Below are 25708 nucleotides of genomic sequence, written 5' to 3' on the forward strand. Positions count from 1 at the left end.
TCTTTTTTTTCATATTTGTTTTTTTAGCCACATTATTTTCTATTTTTTACTTCAGGATGTTTGTTTTCCCATCACACATTTTTGTACTCCACCATGATAGTGACACCTTGTTTGTACAACTCAACAGGACCAGTCCCTCCTCTTGATTCAAAGACACCATTAACATTTTAAATAGAAATTGTGAAAATGAAATAATAATTAAAGGCAATATTATTTATATAATTTACGTCTGATAACACATCATTTAAATTGTGAAAATGAAATAATAATTAAAGGCAATATTATTTATATAATTTACGTCTGATAACACATCATTTATGATAGAATTACAGAGTGAGTTCACTTTTTAGGCCAACATGGCAAAAATATCAAACTTTCTTAAGATTTGTTAAGAATTTGTGTCAACAAATTCCATAAAAACATCAGAAGTAAAGTTTGTATTTCACAGTTCTCTAAACTCAGCCCCAAGCACCCATTTATTTGTCCCTATTGAAGATGTAAAGCTTTCAAAACCAGTCATAAATATATACTTTAAATAATAATTTAATTAAACAACTGGGCACTGTAGTTTTTAGCACGTTACTCCAGCAGGAGTAAACAGTGCATTTCTCGGGGACTATTTTCAGCTGCGGATTTGGTGCTTTAGTGAACATTTACAGTTGCAGGATAGTGTATGTGGCAGTGACTTAAAATAAACGTCGTAATAATGGAACACATCACCCAGGGCAACAGTGTGGCTCACTGATGTGTTTTTAATAGTTTTTTGGAGCTCTATGACACAGAGGGATAAGATATATATCACGCTTTAGCTACACAAATAATGCTTGTTGGTTGGATGAGTTCAAGGTTTTGGTCTTTTCATAGAAAATGTAGAATATATTTACACCAGACGTATCCTTTAATATGATTTTGGCACATCCAAGAGGAATTTAATCCGGTATGTGCATGCTAAAAGTGTAGGTTTTGAAAGTCACACAATTTGTGCATCTAGTGTTAGTGGGTGTATGTGTTAGTTTTTTTTTTTTTAACCATTTCAAAAATAATTCCACAGTTTGAAATTTTCACTACATGGATGGCCTCTATTGCAGCAGGGATCAGTAAAGTTGTACTGTTCCAGACATTTGATTGGATAGAAGTGTTGCTCTGGTTTATAAACCTAGAAAAAACTCTATAAATAGCATGGTGTTAACACAGATATTTCAGTCTGCCTTTTGGGGGATTGTTGATTATTTTTCTCAGCATTCAGCTTCTCCAATTGGCTACTGGGTGGTTGCGTGCCATCCTCCTTGCTAGCCTGTTGGGATGTTTACAAAATGGTTCTTTGTGCAGCTGTGACCTTAAAGAGGAAGCTTTGAGCCCTGACGAGATATGAGCTCTGTGCTAATCACCTCATGCATGTCCTTCTCAGTTGACAGGCCCTTTTCCTTTTCCTCTGTAACTCGCCAGCACAACTCATCATACTGTGACTGCTCAAATGTGGAACAAGACGCTTAATTTGGGGTCCTTCAGAGGGTTTAGTTAAACCTGAATCTAGCGTGCAACAAGAGTGTGCAGTTAGAGACCAGATGTCTGCAGTAAATGCGTAAACACAGATGTCCTATCTTTGGTAATCTCGGAGGTTACACTCTGTCACGACTCAGATCATCTGTGGCCTCCAATGTTTGTGGCAAATGAAATTCCCCCAATCAGATTCACTGAAATATGTTGAAATTTCGAGATGAAGTAGTTAACAAAAGGCTTTTCAGTAAGATACGCACATTACTCCCATGCACAGGTCTTAGATTCTCTCACAGGGCGAACGTGAGAGTGATGCTGCTGTTGAATGTGCAACATCACGAGGAAAAATCCAGTCTCTTTTTTTTTTTTCCCTGACCACAGCTTGATGACGTCAGAGACAGCCCAGCCAATGGGCAGCCGCAGCATCCATTGAGCTAAATCTCATTTCTTTTCCTTTCTTAATTGGCAAGAAAAGATAAAATCTCCACTTTGAAACTAATTCTTCCTTTTCTGACATGACAGTCTTTCAGAGATGAGCCTCACAAAGCGGATCTCAGTGCAGCTCTGACAGTTGATGGTGTTTCCTCATGTGTCCCCAGCATGGAGAGAGAATTACTGGTTGAAATAATTGTATTGTATCATTCCTCTCCACTTGTGTATTTTCCCCCTGTGCATGGTTATGTAATTATTTGCTTATCACTGAAATAAAACCATTATTTCCTGTCTTTGTCAGGAGTATGCAACACTATATTAAAATCAAAGTCATCTCAGCTTGGGGGTCTGGATGTTTCAGCAGGTTTGAAATGTTTGACTAATGTAACTGCAGCTTGAGGCCCATCCTGTTGCAGTTAATGAGAAAATCTACTGGGGTTTAAAACAATATTTCATCTTTGCCCATTCAGAAAAAAAAAGTTCACTGTTATGTGACTGGTATTACAAAATTAGTATTCTCGCTTCACCAAACCCTCGTCCAAAGTGCCCCGAAGGAGGGTCTGGCTAGTCCACACAGCATTCCGGGATTGGAGGAAAACGTGCTCTGGTTTATTGGCATTTCTTTAAACCAATCACACGACATGGGAGGCTCTAAGCTCCGCACAGAGCCGCTGCAAAATAGTCGTGTGAAAGAAAACTCTGATTGGACAGATAGTCTAGCTAGCTGTCTGGATTTACCCTGCAGAGATCTGAGGAGCAGTTAGCCATAGTCCTCCATAAATTCACCAGAGTTTAGAATAACAACACAAAGAAAGCGGAAGGAAACGGAAAAGACATGCATCCGGCGGAATTTCCTGCGGCACAGGAGCAATCCCGGAAGTGGAACGTGAAGAATATAGACTACAAAATTAGTAACAAAAGAACTCAACATTGTAGACAAGGCAGCTTTATTTTAAAGCACATTTAAGACACTGAGGCAATTGTTTTACATAGGCAAAGGAAATGATTAGAATCACATTTAAAAACAATAAGCAATAAAATGCACAATCAAATCAATTAAGATATAATAAAATTAGATCTTAAAAAAAATAGACAAAATCAAAAATATGAAATGAAACTAAATACAAATGGAATAGACCAGAAATACAGATACAGTGCAATATTTGTAAAGTAGCTCCAAATGCAACAAAGAAAATATATAATATAATATACCTATACTTCTAATAAATAATAGCTAGTTATAAACTGTCCTGTGCTTTTAATGAAATATACATTCCTTACACATACAGAGCATTATAAGGTGACTATTAATACAACCACAACATAAAACTGCCCCAAAAACCTTTAAAAACCATTACTTTTAGCCATTTAAAAAGCTATTAACAGCTCCTCAGAAGTGCTGGCAAAGCAGTTGTAGTAGTTCAAAGTCCTTGTAACTTGTTTTCACCATGTGGCTCCAGGGATGGCAATGTCGGTTAGTCGAGCAGTTTAGTACAAACTGAAATATATACAGTACAACTATTGGATGAATCGCCATGAAATGTTGTATTCATGGTCCACAGAGGATGAATGACTTTGGTGATTCCAACTCCTCTTTTAGCACCACCGAGTGATCATTTTTACTACTGATAAGACTTTACTTACCTGTGAAATATATTAACATATAGGATGGATTGGCACAACATTTTGCACAGACATGCATGGCCCCCAGAGGAAACAGTAGCCTAATGACTTTGCCGTCATGAGGTTAAATGTTTTTTTGTTTTTAGTGAAATATCTCCACAGCTAAGGGATTATAAGAGCTAATGGAATTACATGACATTTTATCCAAACCGACTAATAACAAGTACATTCAACCATGTGGGTACACCCCCAAAAAGCACAAGAAAGTACATCAACTTCATCAACTATGCTGATCTAGGCCTACTTTAAGGACTCCATAGGATAAGAATAGCATGGGGGTCTATGGGGATTGACTCGAGGAACTGCAGTCCAGCCCTGGAGCTGCCGCTTTAATAACAAACATGACAAACATCATTTTCAACATCTTACTGATTTATTACTTAAGAAACCCTTAAGTGACCTTAATGATAATAACTTCAACACGTTTGTACCAGTAAAATATCGTAAAACACTTTTTCCATCTATAAAACGTTATTCCATGTTGCTTAGTTTGGCATTTATTTCCAAAAGCGTCACAAAAGTTGCACACAAGTCTGTCTTTTTCTACGAGTCTTTTAAGGTCAGAACGGGTCAGATGTCCGTCCTACGACGGCAGCGGCAAAGCTATAAACTCTTAGTCTTGTTTAGTTTGATCCTTGTGTTTGACTGCAGCAGCTTTAATCCAGTATGAGAGCTTCCCTATAAAGAGTGCAGAGAGGCTGCGTGTCATTATGCTGCAGAGGAGTGATTAGTGACTTAGTGCCACTTCCTCGTCTGCTCCCATTCTGATCCCCAGGGTGGCTGTTCACAGGTCGGCAGGCCTCCACAAGATTACTGCTGACATTCACCCACTTGACATGGCTGCGTATCACTTCCTCAGGGGAAGGAAGGAAAGGGAAGCCCTCCATTGACATTTATGTTAATGGAGGAAACATTGACTCTGTCAGACTGCAGACGTCTCTTCTGCAGTTACCTGTGATGCCTCCTGTGTAGCAGGGATAATACGGTTAGGGAGGAGAATGGGGTACATTTATAATTCACATTTGATACGGTTAATGCATTTGCACAAGCTTTTCCGGTGGGAGAATACATTAGGCGAGTGAGCGGATATAGGAACCTATAGTAGACTGTATGTCATTAGGACTTACCATCATGACATTTATAGGCCCGTTTTACACTCTAGTGGTTAGTGGATGGAGCGGGATCCTGGAGCTGGGGCTCACTTAAAAAAAAAAAATAAAAATGTCACAATATTTTTGACCAAATACCTCAATATGGATATTGTTACGGCGATATTCTAGGGTTGACAATGTGTGCTTTCACAAAATATTTACATGATGACATTTGTGATAACTGATCATCAGTAATGTGGATACACAATATCTTAGTGGGTAAAGTCAAACAATAGACCAGCTAGAGCAGTCTGGTAAGTTCAGAAAATGACATCACTTGTAATACAGCCTTCAAAACCAGGAAAAGACAGCACTTGTGTCGTATCACAATATTACAATATCCAAAATTTAAGACGATATCTGGCCTATTGTATCAATATCGATATATTGCCCAGCCTTAGGCTGACTTACTGAAGCAGCACAAGTTTTACTACTGCACCCACTCTACCTCCCTGCTTTCACTCAACCTGCTGGCTGCTAGCTGTTTATCTGGAGGTGTGTCTGCTTGCCTGCATGCTACCACTCATGCTACCTGCGTATTAGCAGCCTGCGGAGGCTAGAAAGGAGCCTGTTCCCATCAGAATGTGTGTGCTTTCTTCATTCCTGCAGTCAGAGCGTGCTGTATCAAGGCCCTGTTGATTGCGTAACCGTTATTCTCGGTAAATGTTTGACAGACACTATTTCGTGAAACGCTTGTTTTCAATGAGCCTTCATGAGCCAAGTCGCCATGGTAACTGCTGCAAACTTTCTCATGTTTGTAGTTTACACACATAGGGGCCTGAACTCTGGCTCGCTAACACTGCTGACCCACAATTTAGATGTGATGTTTGCTCGGGGGTCCTAATAATCTGGCCCCGTAATTTGTTAATGCACTTAGTCAGACTAGAAAGAGAAGCGTACAGTAAGCGGAGCTCGCAGTGAAAGCTCCTTTCTCTCAGCCGATTGTTTTCAGCGTAGATAGATACATGGCCAGTTTCCTGCTTTTCTTCCTGACTCTCTGGACACAGAAAACCAGCTCCCTGCTGTTGTTGGCAACTGTCTCCAGGAAGTGTCTCCCCTCTGCTCGGCGCTGCTCGCTTTTCTGCTGCGAGTAAACAAGCTCTTTTATTCATTGTCTGGGCCGGGAGGGAGGAGGGGTGGGGAGGTGCTGTGGGGACAGAGAGAGAGAGAGAGAGGTGAAGTCAGTATTCAGGAATGTGCCTGGGCAAGCCTCGGGTCGACACAGCCCAGATGACTGTGAGGGAATCCTTGGCAGAGGGAAGCCGGGGGAACCCCGTTCAACACATCCAGCCCTTTCCCTCCCTCCCTCTCTCTCTCTCTCTTTCCATTTTCGTCTGTATTGTCCTTTCAATCAGTCCATCTTTGTCTCCAGCACTTGAGTTGCAGCCAGTCTGTCTGCCATAAAAACATTATACAACCAGGAAGGCACAGTAATGGGGAAACAGGCTTATGTCAGACTGGTGGAGCATGGAAAACAGCAATCCCACTTCTCCACATTTCTGCTGTTGCTGCTGCTGGCAGAGTGCAGCCAAAAGTCCCCCGTGAGTTCAAGCGTGTCCAACCTGAACTCTGAAAAGCCTCCAGACAGCAAGTTTGAAAAACTTGTTACAATGACTCATCAGCCATTATTACACAGGCTGAGGTCACTCACAGAGCCGAGAGACAACCTCTGCACAAGGATCAGTCTTCCCAAGCAGGTTGTTCTCTAATAGACTATGCAGGTTTGACTGGAGACAGGAGTTCTGGGCTTTAATGACTATTCATGAACTTCTCTGTTTTTCAATAGCTTGTTTGTACTGCAGCATTCCGTTTCGATCTCCCTGGTTTTAATACAAGCCCTATTAGGAAAGTTATTCCACCTGAAATTATCAAACAACTTTTTCGTCTCCTTGGGCAAAATTCCCAGATTGCTTTCGCCGTCTTCTTAACACAGAAAAAGCTCATTTTGAAGCAGTGGAACCATTCCAGAAGTCATGTCATTTCTCTTTCCACCAGTGGCATGTGTAATGTGAGGGGGTGCAAGGCTGTTTTTTTTTGGTAAGGAGGCTGCAGGCTCAAGTCATGGCCCTTCCTCTTACCAGCCCCTTCTCTCCATGAAAGTACTCCATACTCGTGTTGCGCGGTCTGGTCGAAACATGCACAGAAACACGAGGTTCCCACTGTTGAAAGGAAATAAGTTACTTTTCCGGAAAGAAATGATGACAAAACAAAGGCTTTGCACAAAATCAAGTTTTTTGAAATGTATCGATCGGATGTACGTAATCATCAGTCATCAAGTTCTTCAGGTGTGATTGATGTTGTTTGTTACATGGGGCCTGTTTGGTCGTAGCTTTGCGTTGGACTTGATGAGGATCTGACAAACGCAGTGACTAAGCACGCCTGTGTCATTGGTGACACTGATCAACAGTACTTGTCAATTGGAATGTTTTTTTTGTTGTAGAATATGACTGATGTGTTTTCTACATCAGTGACTCATACGTGTGGTGGTGGGTGTCAAATCGGATGAGATGCTCAGCTTGCCTCCAAAATGCTCCCAAAAAATACAGCTTTTCTTTTCAAATGACAGATGAAAAATGACAGGGATGATGGGGAAAGAAAAGAGCCAAGCGTTTTTGATTCTTGGGTTTGTTTTTGTGGGAGCTTACACACATACTGTACATACATACACATACTAATGCAAAAAAAAGGGGGGGTTTAGCACTGATCGCTGTGACTGAGAAATAAACTCCAACAATTTGACTGCAGACTGAGGCTGCGGCATGAGTGTCAATGACATCACCACACTTCAGATTAAGGAAAAGTGTTGCCTGGACAATCTAAGAAAGGTTAGCTTTATTCTGAAAGCCATTTCAGATAGGGCTCCAACTATTGATTATTTTCAGTGTTCATTTTAATGCCTCTGCACCGGCGGATGTTTTCGGGTTGTCCGTACGTCTATACGTCCGTCCCATTCTTGTGATTGCAATATCTCAGGAACCTCTTAAGGGCATTTCTTCAAATTTGGAATAAATGTCAACTTGGATTCAAGGATGAAGTGTGACCTCAAAAAACACGTTTGTAGTCATAAGTTAAGAATTCCTAGGCTAATTGTGACATTTCACACACATTTCTAATAGTATAAAATGACACAGCGATGACATTTGATATCCAAAAAGGTCAAAGGTCAACTTAACTGTGACATCTTAATGTTCTGCAAAAACACACGTCTGGTCATTAGTCAACGGCATAACTCAGGAACAGAAGGGGAGACATTTCGTTCTGAATTAGTGACACTTATCTTGAAACTGTGGTGATGGTATAGATCTTCTGTGCTGCCGGGTTGAAGATGTTGTCTGAAGCATCCACGTTTTGGCCAAAAAAATACACTAAATACCATTTATTTACTACTTATGTTATATAAAGTCTGGACAGACATACAATGTAAACTGTAACAAATACACTGGCTGGTGGAGGCATGCAACCGCAAGTAGTAATTGGAAGTACACGATGGACATTTCTTTCAACTACTTTATTGACCAAACAGTGAGAAAATAATGGGTAAATCAATAATGAAAATAATTACTTGAAGCCCTAAAAGATTTATAAAAGCATACAAGAGTAAGGGTGGACATGCATAGAAAATAGCATTTGTATTACAAAGAAATATGATCTGACATTGTTTTGACCACTGAGACTTTCATTTTTCGCGAGGACACATCCTCTTCAACCAAGATATATCAAGTCCCATCTTATAGGTGATTTGAAACCATTCATGGGCTGACAGACCATCAGTAATTTCAGTTAACCTTTACAAGAGCAGAAGATGAGCAATTATACAGCTATCAAAGGCCTTGTAAGTCAATTTTATTTAGTCTAATCACAAACTGCCCATAAGGCTTTATGAAGCTGTTTGTTATTACAGTATCTGAGTTGAAAATATGTCCTGAGAGTCATGATGCAGCTGAGTTGATACAGTAGGCCTGATGCTACACTACAGCTACTGAAGATGACATTTCAAACATCCTGAGTTGAGAATCCATAAGAAATCGTTTGTCTCAATTGCATATCCTAGGCTTGGATTGGTATTTCAAGTCCGTGATAATAATACAACAGCAGATTATAATCAGTTCTGCATCGAGCATTTTCTCATCATAACCAAGCAGAATGATTCTTCAGGGCGATCTGAACGTGTGCATGCATCTCCAAGTCAGGCTGAGTTAATCAATTGTATTAACTGTTCTTTGTCTTTCTCCTCCACCCTCCACCCCCACCCCCTCCACTTTCTCCGGCCCGGCCAATTTGATTCCTTTACAACCGGCTTGGTTTGACATCCACAGAGCTCCCAGCTGAAGAAGGTAAATATTGATTTGTCCAGTGCACTGTGATCCTCCTCTCTTTACTACCTGATAAAGCGTCTTGAGCCAGGATCTTTTCTTTTCTGTCGACCAACTGCTTAACTTTGGGAGTGTACTCTAATGCAACTTTCCACCAATGGACACACACAGACGCACACACACACACACAGACGCACACAGACGCACGCACACACACACACCACAACTTCTCTGTAAATACAGGGATTATCTTCTTCAATGTCAGTACTAAGAATCTAATGTCAATACATCTTACAGATATTTTCCATCCTTTAGTATAAGGGTACACTTTCAGTCCTTACAGTGGAAGCCTAAAACATGTAATTGTGTGTGTGTGAGTGTGATGCAAAAAAAGTGTGTGATATGTATTTGTCTATGCATATTTCAGGCAAGTCCCTGTGGGAACTGGTGTTGGAGCAGTTTGAAGAAATCATGGTCAGGATCCTGCTGCTAGCTGCCTGTGTCTCCTTTGTAAGTACGACCCAGCTAATTAAAATGCCAGTGGCCTTTATCTTATTTGTTCTTGATCTTGATTCTCTAGTGTCCCCCTATTGGATTTGAGACCCAAATTGGCCAACTAATAGACTAGCTCCATTAGCTTTGGGCAGCTTTATTCCTCTATTAGAACACAACATGGTTTGTGTTCCATTTTCATGTGGAAACCTGTGTATGACAGGCTTTTCCACCCAGTGTTGATATGGTTTCAGTGAGGGAAACAGACCGAGCTCTCCTGCTGAACTGGAAACAAAACTATCTATCAAAAGGCTCTCTGCTGCAGCGCGTCAAACTCTGACCCTGCTTGCAGTCCGAGAGTGGTGAAAGTCGGAGAGGGATGGAGTGGGGGAATCCTGACTGCATAATAACTGTTTTTCCATCTATTACAGCACGTCCCCGGTGTCTCGGGACGGGATGGAATTGCTTATTGCTATTTCTGAAAGTAGGAAAGTTGCTCTAAAAATGTGTATGACACAATATATCTTTCTCTTACTGTTGTCGCGTTAGCGAGAGGATCGGAGAGCAGGCGTGGGCTGTAACTGCAGGACTTTGGAGTGTGGGCTCATTTTTCCTCATGTAAATCAGGCCTTTCTTTCTTTAAAAAGGTTGTTTATACTGGAACAGGGCCCCTGTTCCATTGCCGCAGAGACCCCAATGCTTTACAATGTCATCGTTGCCTGGAGTGCTTTCAGCTAAGTAACTAAAATTAGGTTCTTTGTAACCAGATCTGACTCAAAATCACAAATATATTACACTCCAGAGCAGGTTTTCTTAGTCACACACATTTCCAATGCTTTTCTCTTGATATTCCTGTAGTCCTCTTTAACTTTTCAACTTTTTTATTTGCTCACTGTCATGCAACCACTGTGATCAGGGAGTGGCTGAAGTAGAGTGAACTAGAGTTATAGTTAAACCTTAGCCTAGGGCTCATTTTGCTGTTATTTTGAATATATTCAAATTGAGTTGATTAGATTCTCCTGCCTCCTTTGCGTGACACACAAGTGAAGCTTATTAGCAGACAAAACAGGCCAGGTTAGGCTACAGTGTAGCCTAACCTGGCCTGTAAATTTGTTGTCATATACACAGAATATATTTGATAGTGTAGCCGCTACACTATCAAATATATTCTGTGTATATGACAACCAATTTACAGCAATGGGGAATTTACGAACAATTCAGGGAGCTATATCATTAAATATGCCTCAATTTATCAAGCCATTTCAAAATTTCCTCTCACAATTGATCTTTTTACATTTTGTTGAGGGTAACAGCTGGTTAGCCATATCCCTGGTCTGGGTTTAATAGAGCAGAGCCCCACAGAAAGCCACACGATCCGTGCACTTCCTCCCTTTGTCTTTTGTATTTGGTTTTCTAGTCACTCCATGACGTTGAGTTAGTGTTGGGGGTCAAGAGAGTATAGGAAAGGACATTAAAAGGTCAAGTAACAATTGGATTTCAAGCCTCCTTTGACCTTAAGTGGGTTTGTTTTTTTTCTAACCAATTTGATATGAATACATTTAGTTTTTCTATTTTGCTGAGCACTGTGCAATATTCCAAAACTCTGGAAAACGTTTTGCTATAATTGGCCATCTGTTGGCATGAGTCTCAGCGTGCAGTTATGCATGTGTGGTGTGAAGAGTGCACATTTTAAAGCTGTAAGGAGAGATTTATTTTGGTAATGAAGCTTTAATTTTCAAAACCCAACGTTAAATCTATTTAATTAATGTTGTTTCAGATTGTTGTGAGCAGTTAAATTCCCACCAGATACCCTCAACGAGTTCTAAGACCCAAGAGAAATCCTACCTCTCTCTCCATTTGAACTCCTATTCAGCGTGAAAGTAGCCGTTAGGTATTCAAAGCCCTCTCTGATTGTGTGTGAAGGGTCTTTTGCTGAGAGGACTGCCATTGTTGCCCTCAAATCTCCGCTCAGTCAGAGGGGAGATTTACCGTCCCAAATGATGGGGAATGATGAGCTATCGACCGGGCTCAGGCCGGCCTTGACGTACACTCTGCTGCTCAATACACTGGGGAGAATATACTCTTTTATCATTTGATAAGCACCATCAGATCATGGAAAAGTAGACCCCCTTCATCTCTCCATCTCTCTCTCGGCTCCTTTAGTTGTGGACTCGTTTTAGTTTCAATATTCGCCATTGACAAAATAACAAAAACCAAACGGTAGGCGTGAAGTCATTTCTGTGTTGCAGTGATGCTTTTTCTGTTATGATCTCCTAAACATGTACTTTGTTGCCTATTACAACAGTTAATATAGAGTATCTGCCATGTCTGACACCTTTGCAAAACCCATTAGTATTCAGCTGCCATCACACTATATCTGGCTATAGAGACATTGGTAAAGTATAGTAACATACAGTAAGAGTGATTGCATAGTATATTTGTTGTCTCTGTGGAGATGTTATTGGAGCCAGCCCATTAACATTAATTTAAAGTTTTACTGTAAACTTCCTATGTATGATAGTTTGACTTGACACCTAGCTCTGAGGCATGACTTTTAGGCAGCAGTAGTATATATTATTATATTATTACATTAAAGGTCCCATGACATGGTGCTCTTTGGATGCTTTTATATAGGCCTTAGTGGTCCCCTAATACTGTATCTGAAGTCTCTTTTATATAGACCTGAGTGGTCCCCTAATACTGTATCTGAAGTCTCTTTTATATAGACCTTAGTGGTCCCCTAATACTGTATCTGAAGTCTCTTTTATATAGACCTTAGTGGTCCCCTAATACTGTATCTGAAGTCTCTTTTATATAGACCTTAGTGGTCCTCTAATACTGTATCTGAAGTCTCTTTCCTGAAAGTCTCCTTTCCTTAGTATGTGCTATTTCTGTGTCTGTAGATATTGAGGAGGAGAGAGGGGGGGCAAGGTGGAGGGTGGGGGTGTGGCCTTGACCAACTGCCACTTTGCTCGTTTGAAAGCCATGACGTCTCTCTCTCTCTCATGGGTGGGCCAAATTCTCTGGGCCGGCAAAACAGAGAGGGGAGGTAACCTTTCTCCTTATGACCTCATAAGGAGAAGATTCCAGATCGGCCCATCTGAGCTTTCATTTTCTCAAAGGCAGAGCAGGATACCCAGGGCTCGGTTTACACCTATCGCCATTTCTAGACACTGGGGGACCATAGGCAGGCTGGGGGAACGCATATTAATGTTAAAAAACCTCATAAAGTGAAATTTTTATGCCAAGGGACCTTTAACAAGGAATCAAATGACTACCAATAACTAAAGGGGGTTGCTCTCACTGCTCTTTTTAATCGCAGCAAGCAGCTGTTTTCATCAGAAAAATCTCTTAAAGCTGCCCAGCAACTAACAACAACAGACAGGTAAAGTTAGAGACTACCTAGTGGACATGGGGGAGCATTTAGCAGCTAAAGAGCCAGATATTTAAGATAACAGAGCTACAAAAGGATATTTGTACATGCCTTCATCACACGGCCAGAAACATGACTCCAAATGAATGCAAATGTCTATGTCTGCTGGATGTGTATATAGGCAACATTTCATATCAACTTAAATGAGAAGATTCTAGACGAAATGAATGAACGCTTTAGTTTCCTGTTTACAGCAAATTTCAGTTTCACTATTTTAGTTGTTGACGGTCTTGTCCTTCAACCACTCAAGCCTTTATGTTCTGGTACACAGTCACCCGAAATGACACAGAAAGAAGTAGAGCTCACAAAATCCTTATGTGCATTTGGGTGTGATTTTCCTACCATCCAAGAGCTTTGGTGTACCGATCTCAAACTGTGCAACAAAATTAGGCTCCTGCAAAACTGGGCTTCATCAGAATGGCAGCGTTTAAAATAATCTCAGTTCCTCCACTGATTTTATTTCCCCAATGATCAAGTTTCCTGCAGGATTTAATTTATTTTTATTGCTCTTTTTCATTTTAGCCATTGCCTTGCTGCTCCGCTACCTACCTTTTTTATTGGAGAATTTATTCTGAATATTTTTAAATCGTACCCTTCTTTTGTTTTAATTCAGTTTGATTTGAACTTGTCTGCTGAGTGTATAGAGAAATGAGTATGAAACTTAATTAGAACCTCATCATTCAATTGTATTTTTTTTAAATGCCCAAATCATCTTTTTGTGTGTTTCCGGCTGGATGTGAGAAATGTTAGCTTTTCTTGTGTTGTGACTGTGCTCTGCTGCATCTTGCTCTTGCAGTCATCTGGTCTGAAATATTTGCAGCCTCCAACTGTATTAAATGCAGCTTGGACCTTCTGGCCATTTCCCAGCCTTTCTCTTTCGAGTGCCAGGATTGTGAATGGGTTATTTCAGCCACACTTTATCACCTGATTTGATTCATAACCAGGGAATTCAGTACTTATGCAGGTGCCAGGGGTACGTAGGAAGATCGTAGCTCAGCTAAACCTATATTAAAAAAAAAAAGAAATTGAAATTAAGATTTGATTTAAAAAAGAAAATCTACATATTGAGTCAGCTTAAACACCGGAACACAAGCTGTTGCAATGACGAGTGCCTAAAAAAAAAGACATGGCCTATAGCCCTGTTGTTTTCCCTGCCATTTTGTATAATTGTGTAGTTTGTATTAACATGCTTTGGCAACATCGTATTGTACATGCCAACAAAGCCACTTTAATTGGAATTGAAAATAAACATTAAACATCCAGTTTAAAATCAATTCACATGAGCACATTTGGAACATGATGGGTGGTGTCGACGATCGGGCTGTGGGGTGCATCATTTGGGAACCTCTGCTAAAGGTAACATGTCTATGTTACTGGAACAGAGCTGCATCTCCTCTGTCCAAAAAACATTTCCAGTTTGGTTTTCCTGCCACAACATTTAAGCATTTTTTTCTCCCAAATATGTTTCAGTGCAAGCATGCCCTCCCTGAAAATGTATATAATGGAGGCAGCATGGGACTTGAGTTGCAATATAAAATGTCTGCTAGTGTTTTCACATGTACTTACTGTATGTGCCTCTAGGTGTTGGCTCTGTTTGAGGAAGGAGAGGACACAACCACCGCCTTTGTTGAGCCTTTTGTTATTCTTCTCATCCTCATCGCCAACGCTGTTATCGGGGTCTGGCAGGTGAGATACACTCTTCATCCTGTGTCTCTGTCTAAAGCGTATATGCACACATGAGTAACGTTTCTCTCTGCAGGGTGTTCGCATGGTTACAAAGGCTAACAATGGCTAACAAGACAATAAAGTCCAAACATTTCTATCCTGTACAGCAGCTGTTGCAGGATGCAGGGATTCACCTTTGGCGTCTCTTTATCCGTGCGCTCTATTCAAACTGACATCATGTGCTAACATCTGTAATGGGATGAGGCTGTCGACACTGGAGCAGTCGAGTCCGTGCTTCAACCTAAACATGAAACAAACCAGGGGTGCTGATGCAAAGGTGCCCATCCTGTTTAGGCGTCTAGGGCACAGTGGAACCGGACACATTAGTTTAATCTTCTAAAACCAAAACAACTTTTGCTGTGTTTGCCTTGCATGTTTTTCACAATACCGTAACTCGAGCTTGCGAGATGCGAGAGCTTGAACAATATTAAGTGCAAAACGTCTATTTGGTGTGACTTTCTCTTTTCCACATCTCTCTGCACAGGAGCGCAAAGCTGAGAGTGCCATTGAGGCTCTGAAAGAGTACGAGCCAGAGATGGGGAAGGTGTACCGCATGAACCGTAAGGCTGTCCAAAGGATCAAAGCCAGAGACATCGTCCCAGGAGACATAGTGGAGGTGGCAGGTAAACTCTTACTGTCACTCACTGAGACCAATTTACGCTTTGTCTACCTCCGGTGGACTCTCACTGCTGCCACCGACATGCACACACTCACACAGCCTTCGCCACCCATTCATGAGTCTGGAAACACTTTTGGAATATCTCAAACTAGATTACATAACAGTCTTTTCCTCTGGATGTGCAGGTGCCAGGGCTGCTATTGTGTGTGTGTGTGTGTGTGTGTGTGTGTGTGTGTGTGTGTGTGTGTGTGTGTGTGTGTGTGTGTGTGTGTGTGTGTGTGTGTGTGTGTGTGTGTGTGTGTGTGTGTGTGTGTGTGTGTGTGTGTGTGTGTGTGTGTGTGTGTGTGTGTGTGTGTGTGTGTGTGTGTGTGTGTGTGTGTGTGTGTGTGTGTGTGTGTGTGTGTGTGTGTGTGTGTGTGTGTGTGTGTGTGTGTGTGGTCACCCCTTGTATTTAAGGCCCAGTTTAATTTTCCACAGCGTTCCCCCTTTTCCCTTTGCTTTCCATGCTCTCAGTCTCACCACCTGGACGCTGCTGGATGTTTGTCAGCTCCTCACTCACGCTCCCCCCATGTTACATGCACATACACACCATTCCCCCGCTGTTAACTCGCCCCTGTGTGGGCAGCCTCGTCTAAAAATATTCTTGTTGTCACTCTGGTTCCAGAACATCTGTGTATGCCAGAGTTAATGTGCCAACACACACACACACACACACACACACACACACACGCATGCACACACATGCAGTGCCAAGGAGATCACTTCACCATCAACATGACCGCTTTTTGAGAGTGTAATCCTCGGCCTTGCATGGCTTGTGATTGGTCTCAGACTGCTCGGAGTGATGTGTGGGAAAGGAGGAAGAGCTCAGGATGTGAGAGATCTCAGCGTTCATTCATAATCACAGCACGCAGAGGCAAGGAGACGGATTATACATGCTGTGTTGGTTACAGTGAAGCCTTGGCGCTATTTGATTTCAGCACAAGGTTTAAAAATGAAATCATCCATCCAAGTAATTACCACTGAGGGGCTTCTCACACAAGCCCCCTTCACATTTACTTACATTTACAGAGAGTCTAGTTTACATTACTTCAGTAAGTGTGTGTGTGTGTGTGTGTGTGTGTGTGTGTGTGTGTGTGTGTGTGTGTGTGTGTGTGTGTGTGTGTGTGTGTGTGTGTGTGTGTGTGTGTGTGTGTGTGTGTGTGTGTGTGTGTGTGTGTGTGTGTGTGTGTGTGTGTGTGTGTGTGTGTGGTGTGTGTGTGTGTGTGGGTGTGTGTGGTGTGTGGGTGTGTGTGGGTGTGTGGGTGTGTGTGGGTGGGTGTGGGTGGGTGTGTGTCTGGCATTTCTTTGGAATTTGGGCTTGTTACAGCTGGTGTCCTCCATCACAAATGCGTGCGCACACAGCCAGACGCAAACAAGCCCACACAGGTAGCAAGCACCCAAAATTACTACTCAAGTCCCACCTACCACCACTACCGTCACTGTCAACACCTAACAGTGTCACCATGACAACTCTCCGTGCCCCGTTTCGGCTCATCTCGGTGACGCTGACGTTTACAGGGGGTTGAGGTTTTACCAACACCTGTGAACAGATATGACTTCAGGTGAACCATCTGCTGTTTGAATAAGGGATATTGTTATGTTATTGCTGGCTGTCAGCAGCTGCTAGTGGATCCATGGTGGTTGTCCCATTGTTGAGGAAGAGGAGGGTACTCAACATTGACTACTTTTTATGTTCAGTGTTATTTTATCCTTTTTAAGAACCATGGTCAATGGGTGGGAATTAGATTTCAAGGATAGCTCTTTTTCTGTTGATAAATGAGCATTGTCCTTGGCAAATAAATATGGTAAAATAATAAAATACTGTACATTTAGAGGAGTTACTTAGAAGCGTACCTAATTACTCTGCCATATAGTCTATATTGTGAGACATTAGGGATGCAACGATACACTCAACTCAAGATTTTCGATTCACAATTTTAAGCTGACGATACCATTTTCTCAGGGTTTCTTTAACAGAATAAGCTGAGACTAATGACTGATAAATATTCCTTTATTGTGTGTATATATATATATATATATATATATATATATATATATATATATATATATATATATATATATAAACTGCAAAACAGATGTTTCCTCTTATCAAAAGAATTGTATTTTATCTTAAACATCTAATAATAAATAATATTTGGATTTTCAAAACAAATGTCATATCAAAATAACTAAATAAATAGAAAGAAAAAGTTCATCAATTGAAATCAAATAAATAAAGTCAAACAAGTGAAATCTAAACTGGTTGTATGAATTACACATTTACATTGCTTTTTTCCCGATGGGTCTCTGTTGTTGGTATACCATATATGGCATGGAAGGTGAGAATATTTGCTTTTGCAGCCAGTAGAGAGGGCCTGAACCTGAAGTGTAAAACTCTCTGTTGAAGACGAGGCAGCAGTAGAAGCTATTCCAGCTTGTTTTTAGTGCAGAATGCATTTACTGTCAAAGTTTACTTTAAGAAGAGGTGTGATAGTGGTGTTATGCCCAGTGCTGCATTTTTGTACAACACACACGCAGTCATATATTAAGTGCTTTGTTCTTGTTGCTAAGCAGTTTTAAACCGGGGTAAACAGCTGAGGTAGGAAACGCACCGCGCACTCTTCTCACTTAGAAAATGTGTGTCACATCTTCATGCACACTGACTCAAACGACAAAGAAAACCAATGAATATTTTCCTTTCCTCCATTGATTTCCCAGGCTTTCCTGTACTACAGATTAGCCTGTGGTTATTCCATGGGAACTGGATGCCAGGGGGTAAAATAAGCTGCATGGAGGTATCGGAAAATACTTGTGTACCGGCGATGCCAGCCACGGTTACAACACGGTTCTGATTTGCACATCCACTGGAACTTTCCGGGGTTTTTTAACTGGAGTGACTGCAGCGGTCAGGTTGTCAGGAACTCCTACAGGGTTTACACAGGACCTGAAGAGATGGAAACCTGCACAGAGCCATTCCCACTAACAAGTCACGGTTAGACTGCGCAGGAATGAAGAGCTCTTTGCCAGTATATTATGCAAGAGATTTTATTTGGGGTCCAGTTTTATCAAACCAGCTTGACCTCCTCGTTTGTTTTCATCAAATTTGCATGTGCGACGTTCCAGTTTATTCATTAAATTCTGAGGTAGATGCTAATTATTTTTTGCTTTTTGATACTCAAAACACTACAAATTATAGTCCGACAAATCTGACGTCTTTCCGATATTCAAAAGACTCGTCACCGTGGCTGTATTAGAGTGAATTTCTCTTCTAGCAGATGGTGTCTGTGGGAGGCCGTGGCAGAAAGTGGATAGGAAAGCAGGAGTCTGTAGGTAGGCGTTTGAAAAGCCCTCGGCCTGTCCTGCTACAGCGAACCTGTAGCCCCCAACCATCTCCCACACAAACACAACACACACTTCTCATCCCCCTGCACCTCTCCCACCCGCTTTCTCTGACAACCCATGAGTGCAGACTGAGAAAGGTACAGAAATATAACAATGGAAGTACAGGCTATTCACAGCTACACACAGTGCGGCCTCTTTTGCCCTTCTGTCTCTCTCTCCATCCCTCCATCTCTGCCCCGTCAGGTTAAAGACCGCAAAAAGATTCTTCTCGTGGTCTGAGAACATTGAGCAAATGTCAAGAGGAGATGACGAAGCTCCGAGAGAAACGGAGAGTTTTCCCTGTTAAGTGTGCTTGTACAAAAGAAGTGCGTGAGCGAGGAAAAGCAGAAATTCAACAAGACGTCCAACCGCATTCATGCTGTGCACCAACAACACCAAAACAAATTCCTTGTATGTGTTAAAAAATGTACTTGGCAATAAAAACCCTTTCTGATTCTGATTCTGAAAAGCCATGGTACTTTAGATTCGCTGCTGAGAAGCCCCGATGGCTTATTTGCATCAACGAGACACTTAATACACAAAGTAAAGATCGGGTCTTTTCCTTGTTTGTCATCCTGGAAGGAAAGTGAAGAATATTACAACCGTCTGGTGTGTTTGGAGCAATTACCCACTCCTCTGCTCTGAGATCATTGTCAATTAATCAGACCATCCATTTCTCACAAGCTAGCTCTGTCCGGCTGTTATGAAAATATTTCCATTAACCGTTTATTTTCGGGCTCTGACAAAGAGGATGCAATAACCAATTTGTTTTGGGGCATTAGATACTTTTAATGATCTGGCTATGAAATACGAGTTTAATATGCAGGCTTAATAAGAAGACGGTAAGATTTAACTGGAGAAGATGAAATTCATTTTGTAGATTTAATGCAGGCTTCATCTGTAGTGTGACATATGTAAGGAAGTGGTTAATCTGAGGAACAGATAAGAGTTGCAGAGAGTGAAGAGAGAACAAAGGGGTCAGTCATTTTAATACGGCGACGGGACTCCATCAAGGTTGCATGGAGCTGTTGTTTACCTGCGGAGGCAGCTTGAGCTTGGACTGAGCCCGCCAATGTTTCTTTGCTCAAGGATTTATTGTTTGATTAGGACATGTATTGGGTGTAACTGAGCGTTCACCTGCAGCTACATTTGCAAGCACAGGGGGACTTTCTTGAAGCTAATCGTTGTGACGGCAAACCTCCTGTCCTCTTGTCTTGACATCTTGTCCTCTTTATACCACGGTTAGCTCCTGTAGGATGTAGAGGTGTGAATCTTCACTGGTCTCCCGATTCGATTACGATTATCATGTCAGCGATTCAATTCGATTTGATATCTCGATGCATCATGATGCGTCAAATAAGTTTCTATTAAAGCCATGTAGGATATTTTATTCATAGCTTTTCAAGCTTCAAAAACAAAACATTCTGCAGTGCTCTAATACTAAATGAATTGGATACCTAAAACTACAGCACTGAGCACATGGCACTTCCTGAATGTGCAAAACATAACAGAATATGAAAACAGAAATGTTGTTAGGCCTACATTAAATTGTCAACAGAAATTGCCTATTATCGAGGCAGCATCGTCCATGTCCACGATGCGATGCATCGATTATTTGATTAATTTCAACACCTCTGGTAGGATGGTCTTCTGGTCATTTTTAGCCATGCTAGCAGCATGGCTCTAAAGATTACAATGTCAGTCAGTCTTCCACAGACTGAAATATCTCAACACCTATTGCATGGAATCCCATGAAATTGGATGAAATTATAATTTTTTAATCCACAGGACAGATGAAGACATGAAAGGGGAGAAAGAGGGGGAATGACATGCAGGAGTAAACCTCTATATATGTGCGGCTGCTCTACCAACTGAGCTACCCCGGCCACGGATGAAATTATTTTCAAATCAATATTTTTTGAGAAAGGTACACGGTTAACAGCATTACACATCATATGCTTTGCCCCTTTTTTCTTCTTTTTTTTTAACACACATACAAAGTAAAACATTCCAAAACGAAAACCAACCAGTGTATACACCCGCCCACACAATGGCGACCAACACCCCAGCATGGATCTCTTCCCCCCCCAAAAACAAATAAACCAAAAGACTAGAGTCGATTACGCTGCACCCTTTCTTTTATTAAAGTGTATGTTTCATCCCATGCCCAGATATTTTTTTAAACTTTATTTATTCAGGGAAGGTTGACTGAGAGGCAGCCTCTCTTTTGCAGGAACGCCCTGATCACATTCACACAGTTCCACATTCATACCTGGAAGCTGCCCGGCACAACCACAGTCTGATCTGTTGGCCACTGAGCAGCTCCTCTGGAGCGGTTGGAGGTTAAGTGCCTTGCTCAAGGGCACCTCAGTGGTGGTAATGAGGGAGGGACAAGCGCTGCTCTTTCACTTTCCCCACCCAGATGTTTATCCTGTCGGTCTGGGGATTGAACCGACGACCTCCCGGTCACAAGCTTGCGTCGCTAACCTTTAGGTCACCACTGCCCACCACTGTTTTAATGCTGGCGCCATGCATTCGGGCCACGGACCACTCCATAGAAAGAAATTCAAGAAGTGAGCTGGCCCATTGCTGCCAGGTTAAGGTATGGGAATCCCATGAAATTCTGTACATAAAATCCTGGTACACAGAGAATAAAGTCTACTTACTTCTATGATCCCCTGACCTTTCCTCTAGTGCCGCAAGCAGGTTGACCTTTGTGGTTACGATTGCCTAACTTCTGCAAAACTAATGACAATACCGTTGTGAACGCTGCAGCTTCCTCTGCTGCAATAATCACAAGTTTGTTGGCACGGTTCCTTCTAATATGTAGGAATGGTGACAACCAATGAGGGTGAGAAGTGTCCAGCTTTCCACACTCAACTTTCCGGGTACTCACAATGGTCAAAAAGTGTACTTTTGTGCGCTGCACATTGCCATACAGTGTGAATGCACATATGCACTCAGAACAGCAAGTGTTGAGACACAGCACCGGATAAAAACATGGTAAACATACTACCTGCTAAACCAGCGTGCCAGCATTGTCATGTGGACATGTTAGCATACAGTGCTGATTTTAGCATTCAGCTCGAAGCACCACTGTGTCTAAACACGGCCTCAGAGAGCTGCTAGCATGGCTGTACACTCTTAGTTTTGATATTCCAATAGTGTTTCCAGGCTCTTGTTGAACTTAAACAGACTAGCCTGATTTTAATATTATATGTTTTGATAACTCTAGCTTGTTGATTTAATTTTGTTTGTGGTTTTATTTATTTTCTCTTAGTTGGTGACAAGGTGCCTGCTGACATCAGAGTGACCTCTATAAAGTCCACCACCCTGCGGGTGGACCAGTCCATCCTCACAGGTATGTCCCATCTATCATCAGACACCAAACACTGCTTCTTCAAGGCTTTTACATAATTCAGATCGAGTATGCTCCCTTGCACCTTTATTGCATGGACGTAGGAGACCAAATGTTATTTTAGTGTCTATGATAGTACTTTCTAACCCTTTTAGGCTGTGTGTAACTTTGTTTGGATCCATCGCATTGTTGTTCTAATAATCACCTGTTGCAGTTACAGATCTAACCCTGGACAATTGTCTCGTGCAATCTTTTCTTTAGGGGAGTCGGTGTCCATCATCAAACACACTGACCCTGTTCCTGACCCCAGAGCTGTCAACCAAGACAAAAAGAATATGCTGTTTTCTGTAAGCACATGCCCCTGCAGCTCGCTGAGTTGTGTTTATCTTCTGCCCTCATATCAGAGATTTATGTCATTATGTGCAAAACTATGCAACTTTTTACATTTACAGTCACATAGTTGAACGTAGTTGCTGCTATTCTCAGAAAGGTTATATCACTTCTGTAGTGATCTAAAGGCAGCTTAATGTCTGTATATTTGAGCCATTGACAGTGGATGGAAACTCTCTTCTCTTATGTTTGGCAAAATTATTTAGACCGATTATTTCCGCTTCACTTCCCCGCACTCATTTCTCTCTCTTTCTTTTTCTCAGGGCACAAACATTGCAGCAGGCCGTGCCATAGGTGTGGTCGTTGCTACCGGCGTTGCCACAGAGATCGGTAAGATCCGTAATCAGATGGCAGCCACGGAACAAGAGAAGACGCCGCTGCAGCAGAAGCTGGACGAGTTCGGGCAACAGCTCTCTAAGGTCATCTCCCTGATCTGCGTGGCTGTGTGGGTCATCAACATTGGCCACTTCGGAGACCCCGTCCACGGGGGCTCTTGGGTCAGAGGGGCTATCTATTACTTTAAGATCGCCGTGGCCCTGGCCGTGGCCGCCATCCCCGAGGGCCTGCCTGCTGTCGTCACCACCTGCCTGGCCCTCGGCACGCGTCGCATGGCCAAGAAGAACGCCATCATTCGAAGCCTGCCCTCCGTAGAGACCCTGGGCTGTACCTCGGTTATCTGCTCCGACAAGACGGGCACCCTCACCACCAACCAGATGTCCGTCTGCCGAGTAAGTGGCACTGCTTTTGTTTTTTGACTGCTAGTCTTCTATTTTTGCCTAGAGACCAACGTATCATTGCATATAGGGCTGCAACTAACTATTGTTTTCATTGTCAATAATCTCTTGATCGTTTTCTCGATCAATGATTAGTTGTTTGGTTGATAAAATGTCAGGAAATGGTAAAAAACGTTGGTCATTGTTTTCCAAAGCCCAAGATGACGTCCTCAAATATCTTACTTTGTCCACAACTCAAAGGTAATCACTTTACTCTCATAGAGGAGTCAAGAAACTAGAAAATATTCACAACTTGGAAGCTGGAATCAGAGAATTTTTTTTTCATAAAAATAGACTCAAGCCCATTAATTGATTATAAAAGTTGCCAAATATTGTAAAAGTTAACAACTATTCCATTGGTCGATTAATCATTGCAGCTCTAACTGCATTTCTTTACTGAACAGCTGAATTGGTTCAGAGCAGAAATGGAATCCCTTTTGATTGGCACTTAATGAAAGAATGTTCATTTGAAAAAGTGCTATCAAAGTGAATTCTACAATGGTTTGGTGTTCATTATTGATCCCAATCTCTCATCCATTTCTCCCCCATTTGTGTTTTTTTTTTGATGGCTGGAAAATCCTTGTGGCATTACAGTGTTTACCTCCATTTGTCAGCTTTGAGATGTAAGAAGTGCTGGTGGAGTAGCACAGGCTGACATGACCCAGCAGCTACAGTTTATCACCTGATCAGTTCACACATTCACAGTAAAGGTTTTCCAAAATGTCACATCGCCTGAATAAACACAATACAGGGAAACGTATCCTGAAGTGCCTGTAGGTTTCAGTGTGTAAATAGTGTATATATAATTACATTAGACGACAAACACTGAAAGGTCTTATCCATGACTATTCACAAGCAGTTCTCTTGCACATAGCCTCACCCTTTCCTTTGTGTGTGTGTGTGTGTGTGTGTGTGTGTGTGTGTGTGTGTGTGTGTGTGCGGTAAATGCCAGCGCTTCAGTTTGTCTTGGCTCCTGTTCAGGGCTCTAGCTCTACACACAGACACACACCTAATCTCAGTTTACACCCCTTGTCCTTACATCCCCCATCTCACTTCAGCTTATGACTAGGTACTGGCTAGTAGGGCAGCATTACAGCCATGTCATACAAAACTAGTGACACCCAGAAAAGCTGACCAATCAGAGCAGACTGGGCTTTATTTAGGCTTTCGGGCTTAAAGAGACAGGCGCTAAAACGAGGCGTTTCAGACGGAGGGTGAATACAGGTATATTTAGACAGACAGTATGAGAAAAATCAAGTTTATTTTTTTTTATTTTTTTAAAGGTCCCATGACATTGTGCTCTTTGGATGCTTTTATATAGGCCTTTTATGATCCCCTAATACTGTATTTGAAGTCTCTTTTTATATAGGCCTTTTATGGTCCCCTAATACTGTATCTGAAGTCTCTTTTATATAGGCCTTTTATGGTCCCCTAATACTGTATCTGAAGTCTCTTTGATATAGACCTTAGTGGTCCCCTAATACTGTATCTGAAGTCTCTTTTTATATAGACCTTAGTGGTCCTCTAATACTGTATCTGAAGTCTCTTTTATATAGGCCTTAGTGGTCCCCTAATACTGTATCTGAAGTCTCTTTTATATAGGCCTTAGTGGTCCCCTAATACTGTATCTGAAGTCTCTTTTATATAGACCTTAGTGGTCCTCTAATACTGTATCTGAAGTCTCTTTTATATAGGCCTTAGTGGTCCCCTAATACTGTATCTGAAGTCTCTTTTATATAGGCCTTAGTGGTCCCCTAATACTGTATCTGAAGTCTCTTTTATATAGACCTTAGTGGTCCCTTAATACTGTATCTGAAGTCTCTTTCCCGAAATTCAGCTTCGGTGCAGAATTATAGCCAATAGAGCCAGTCCCACAATCAGCTTTCCTTGGAATGGAGGATGTGCCATTTCTGTGTCTTTAGCTATTGAGGAGGAGATGCCACTTTGCTGGTTTGAAAGCCATGATGTCTCTCTCTCTCTCATGGGTGGGCCAAATTCTCTGGGCGGGCAAAGCCGAGAAAGAGGAAATAACCTTGCACCTTATGACCTCATAAGGAGAAGATTCCAGATCGGCCCATCTGAGCTTTGATTTTCTCAAAGGCAGAGCAGGATACCCAGGGCTCGGTTTACACCTATCACCATTTCTAGCCACTGGGGGACCATAGGCAGGCTGGGGGAACTCATATTAATGTTAAAAAAACTCCATAAAGTGAAATTTTTATGCCATGGGACCTTTTAAACATCAAAACATGTAAACATGAACCTAAATATTTGGCTAATATGGGACCTTTAATGCAGGAGATGATTCTCCTGCAGAATGCATGTAGTGGACTGTGTTTGGACCTGACTTACTCCAGTCAGAAAAAGCAAGGAGAAAGAAAGTGTTTTGACTTCTATATGATCTTCTTTGTCTCTGTGT

At 41.7% G+C, this 25708-nt stretch overlaps 1 protein-coding gene across 1 annotated transcript in view; it reads left to right on the forward strand.

Annotated features, from left to right (window-relative positions):
- Positions 1-25708, forward strand: part of atp2a3 (ATPase sarcoplasmic/endoplasmic reticulum Ca2+ transporting 3) — a 55357-nt gene that overhangs the window by 5818 nt on the left and 23831 nt on the right. Inside the window, exons 2-8 of the mRNA XM_028595012.1 lie at positions 9080-9097; positions 9504-9586; positions 14583-14687; positions 15211-15349; positions 22049-22129; positions 22388-22473; positions 22780-23244. Of these exons, the coding sequence (XP_028450813.1) occupies positions 9080-9097; positions 9504-9586; positions 14583-14687; positions 15211-15349; positions 22049-22129; positions 22388-22473; positions 22780-23244 (977 nt within the window). The remainder of the gene's footprint in view (positions 1-9079; positions 9098-9503; positions 9587-14582; positions 14688-15210; positions 15350-22048; positions 22130-22387; positions 22474-22779; positions 23245-25708) is intronic.

The sequence above is a fragment of the Perca flavescens genome, chromosome 13 (genome assembly GCF_004354835.1).
Source record: "Perca flavescens isolate YP-PL-M2 chromosome 13, PFLA_1.0, whole genome shotgun sequence".
NCBI classification, from domain to species: domain Eukaryota; kingdom Metazoa; phylum Chordata; class Actinopteri; order Perciformes; family Percidae; genus Perca; species Perca flavescens.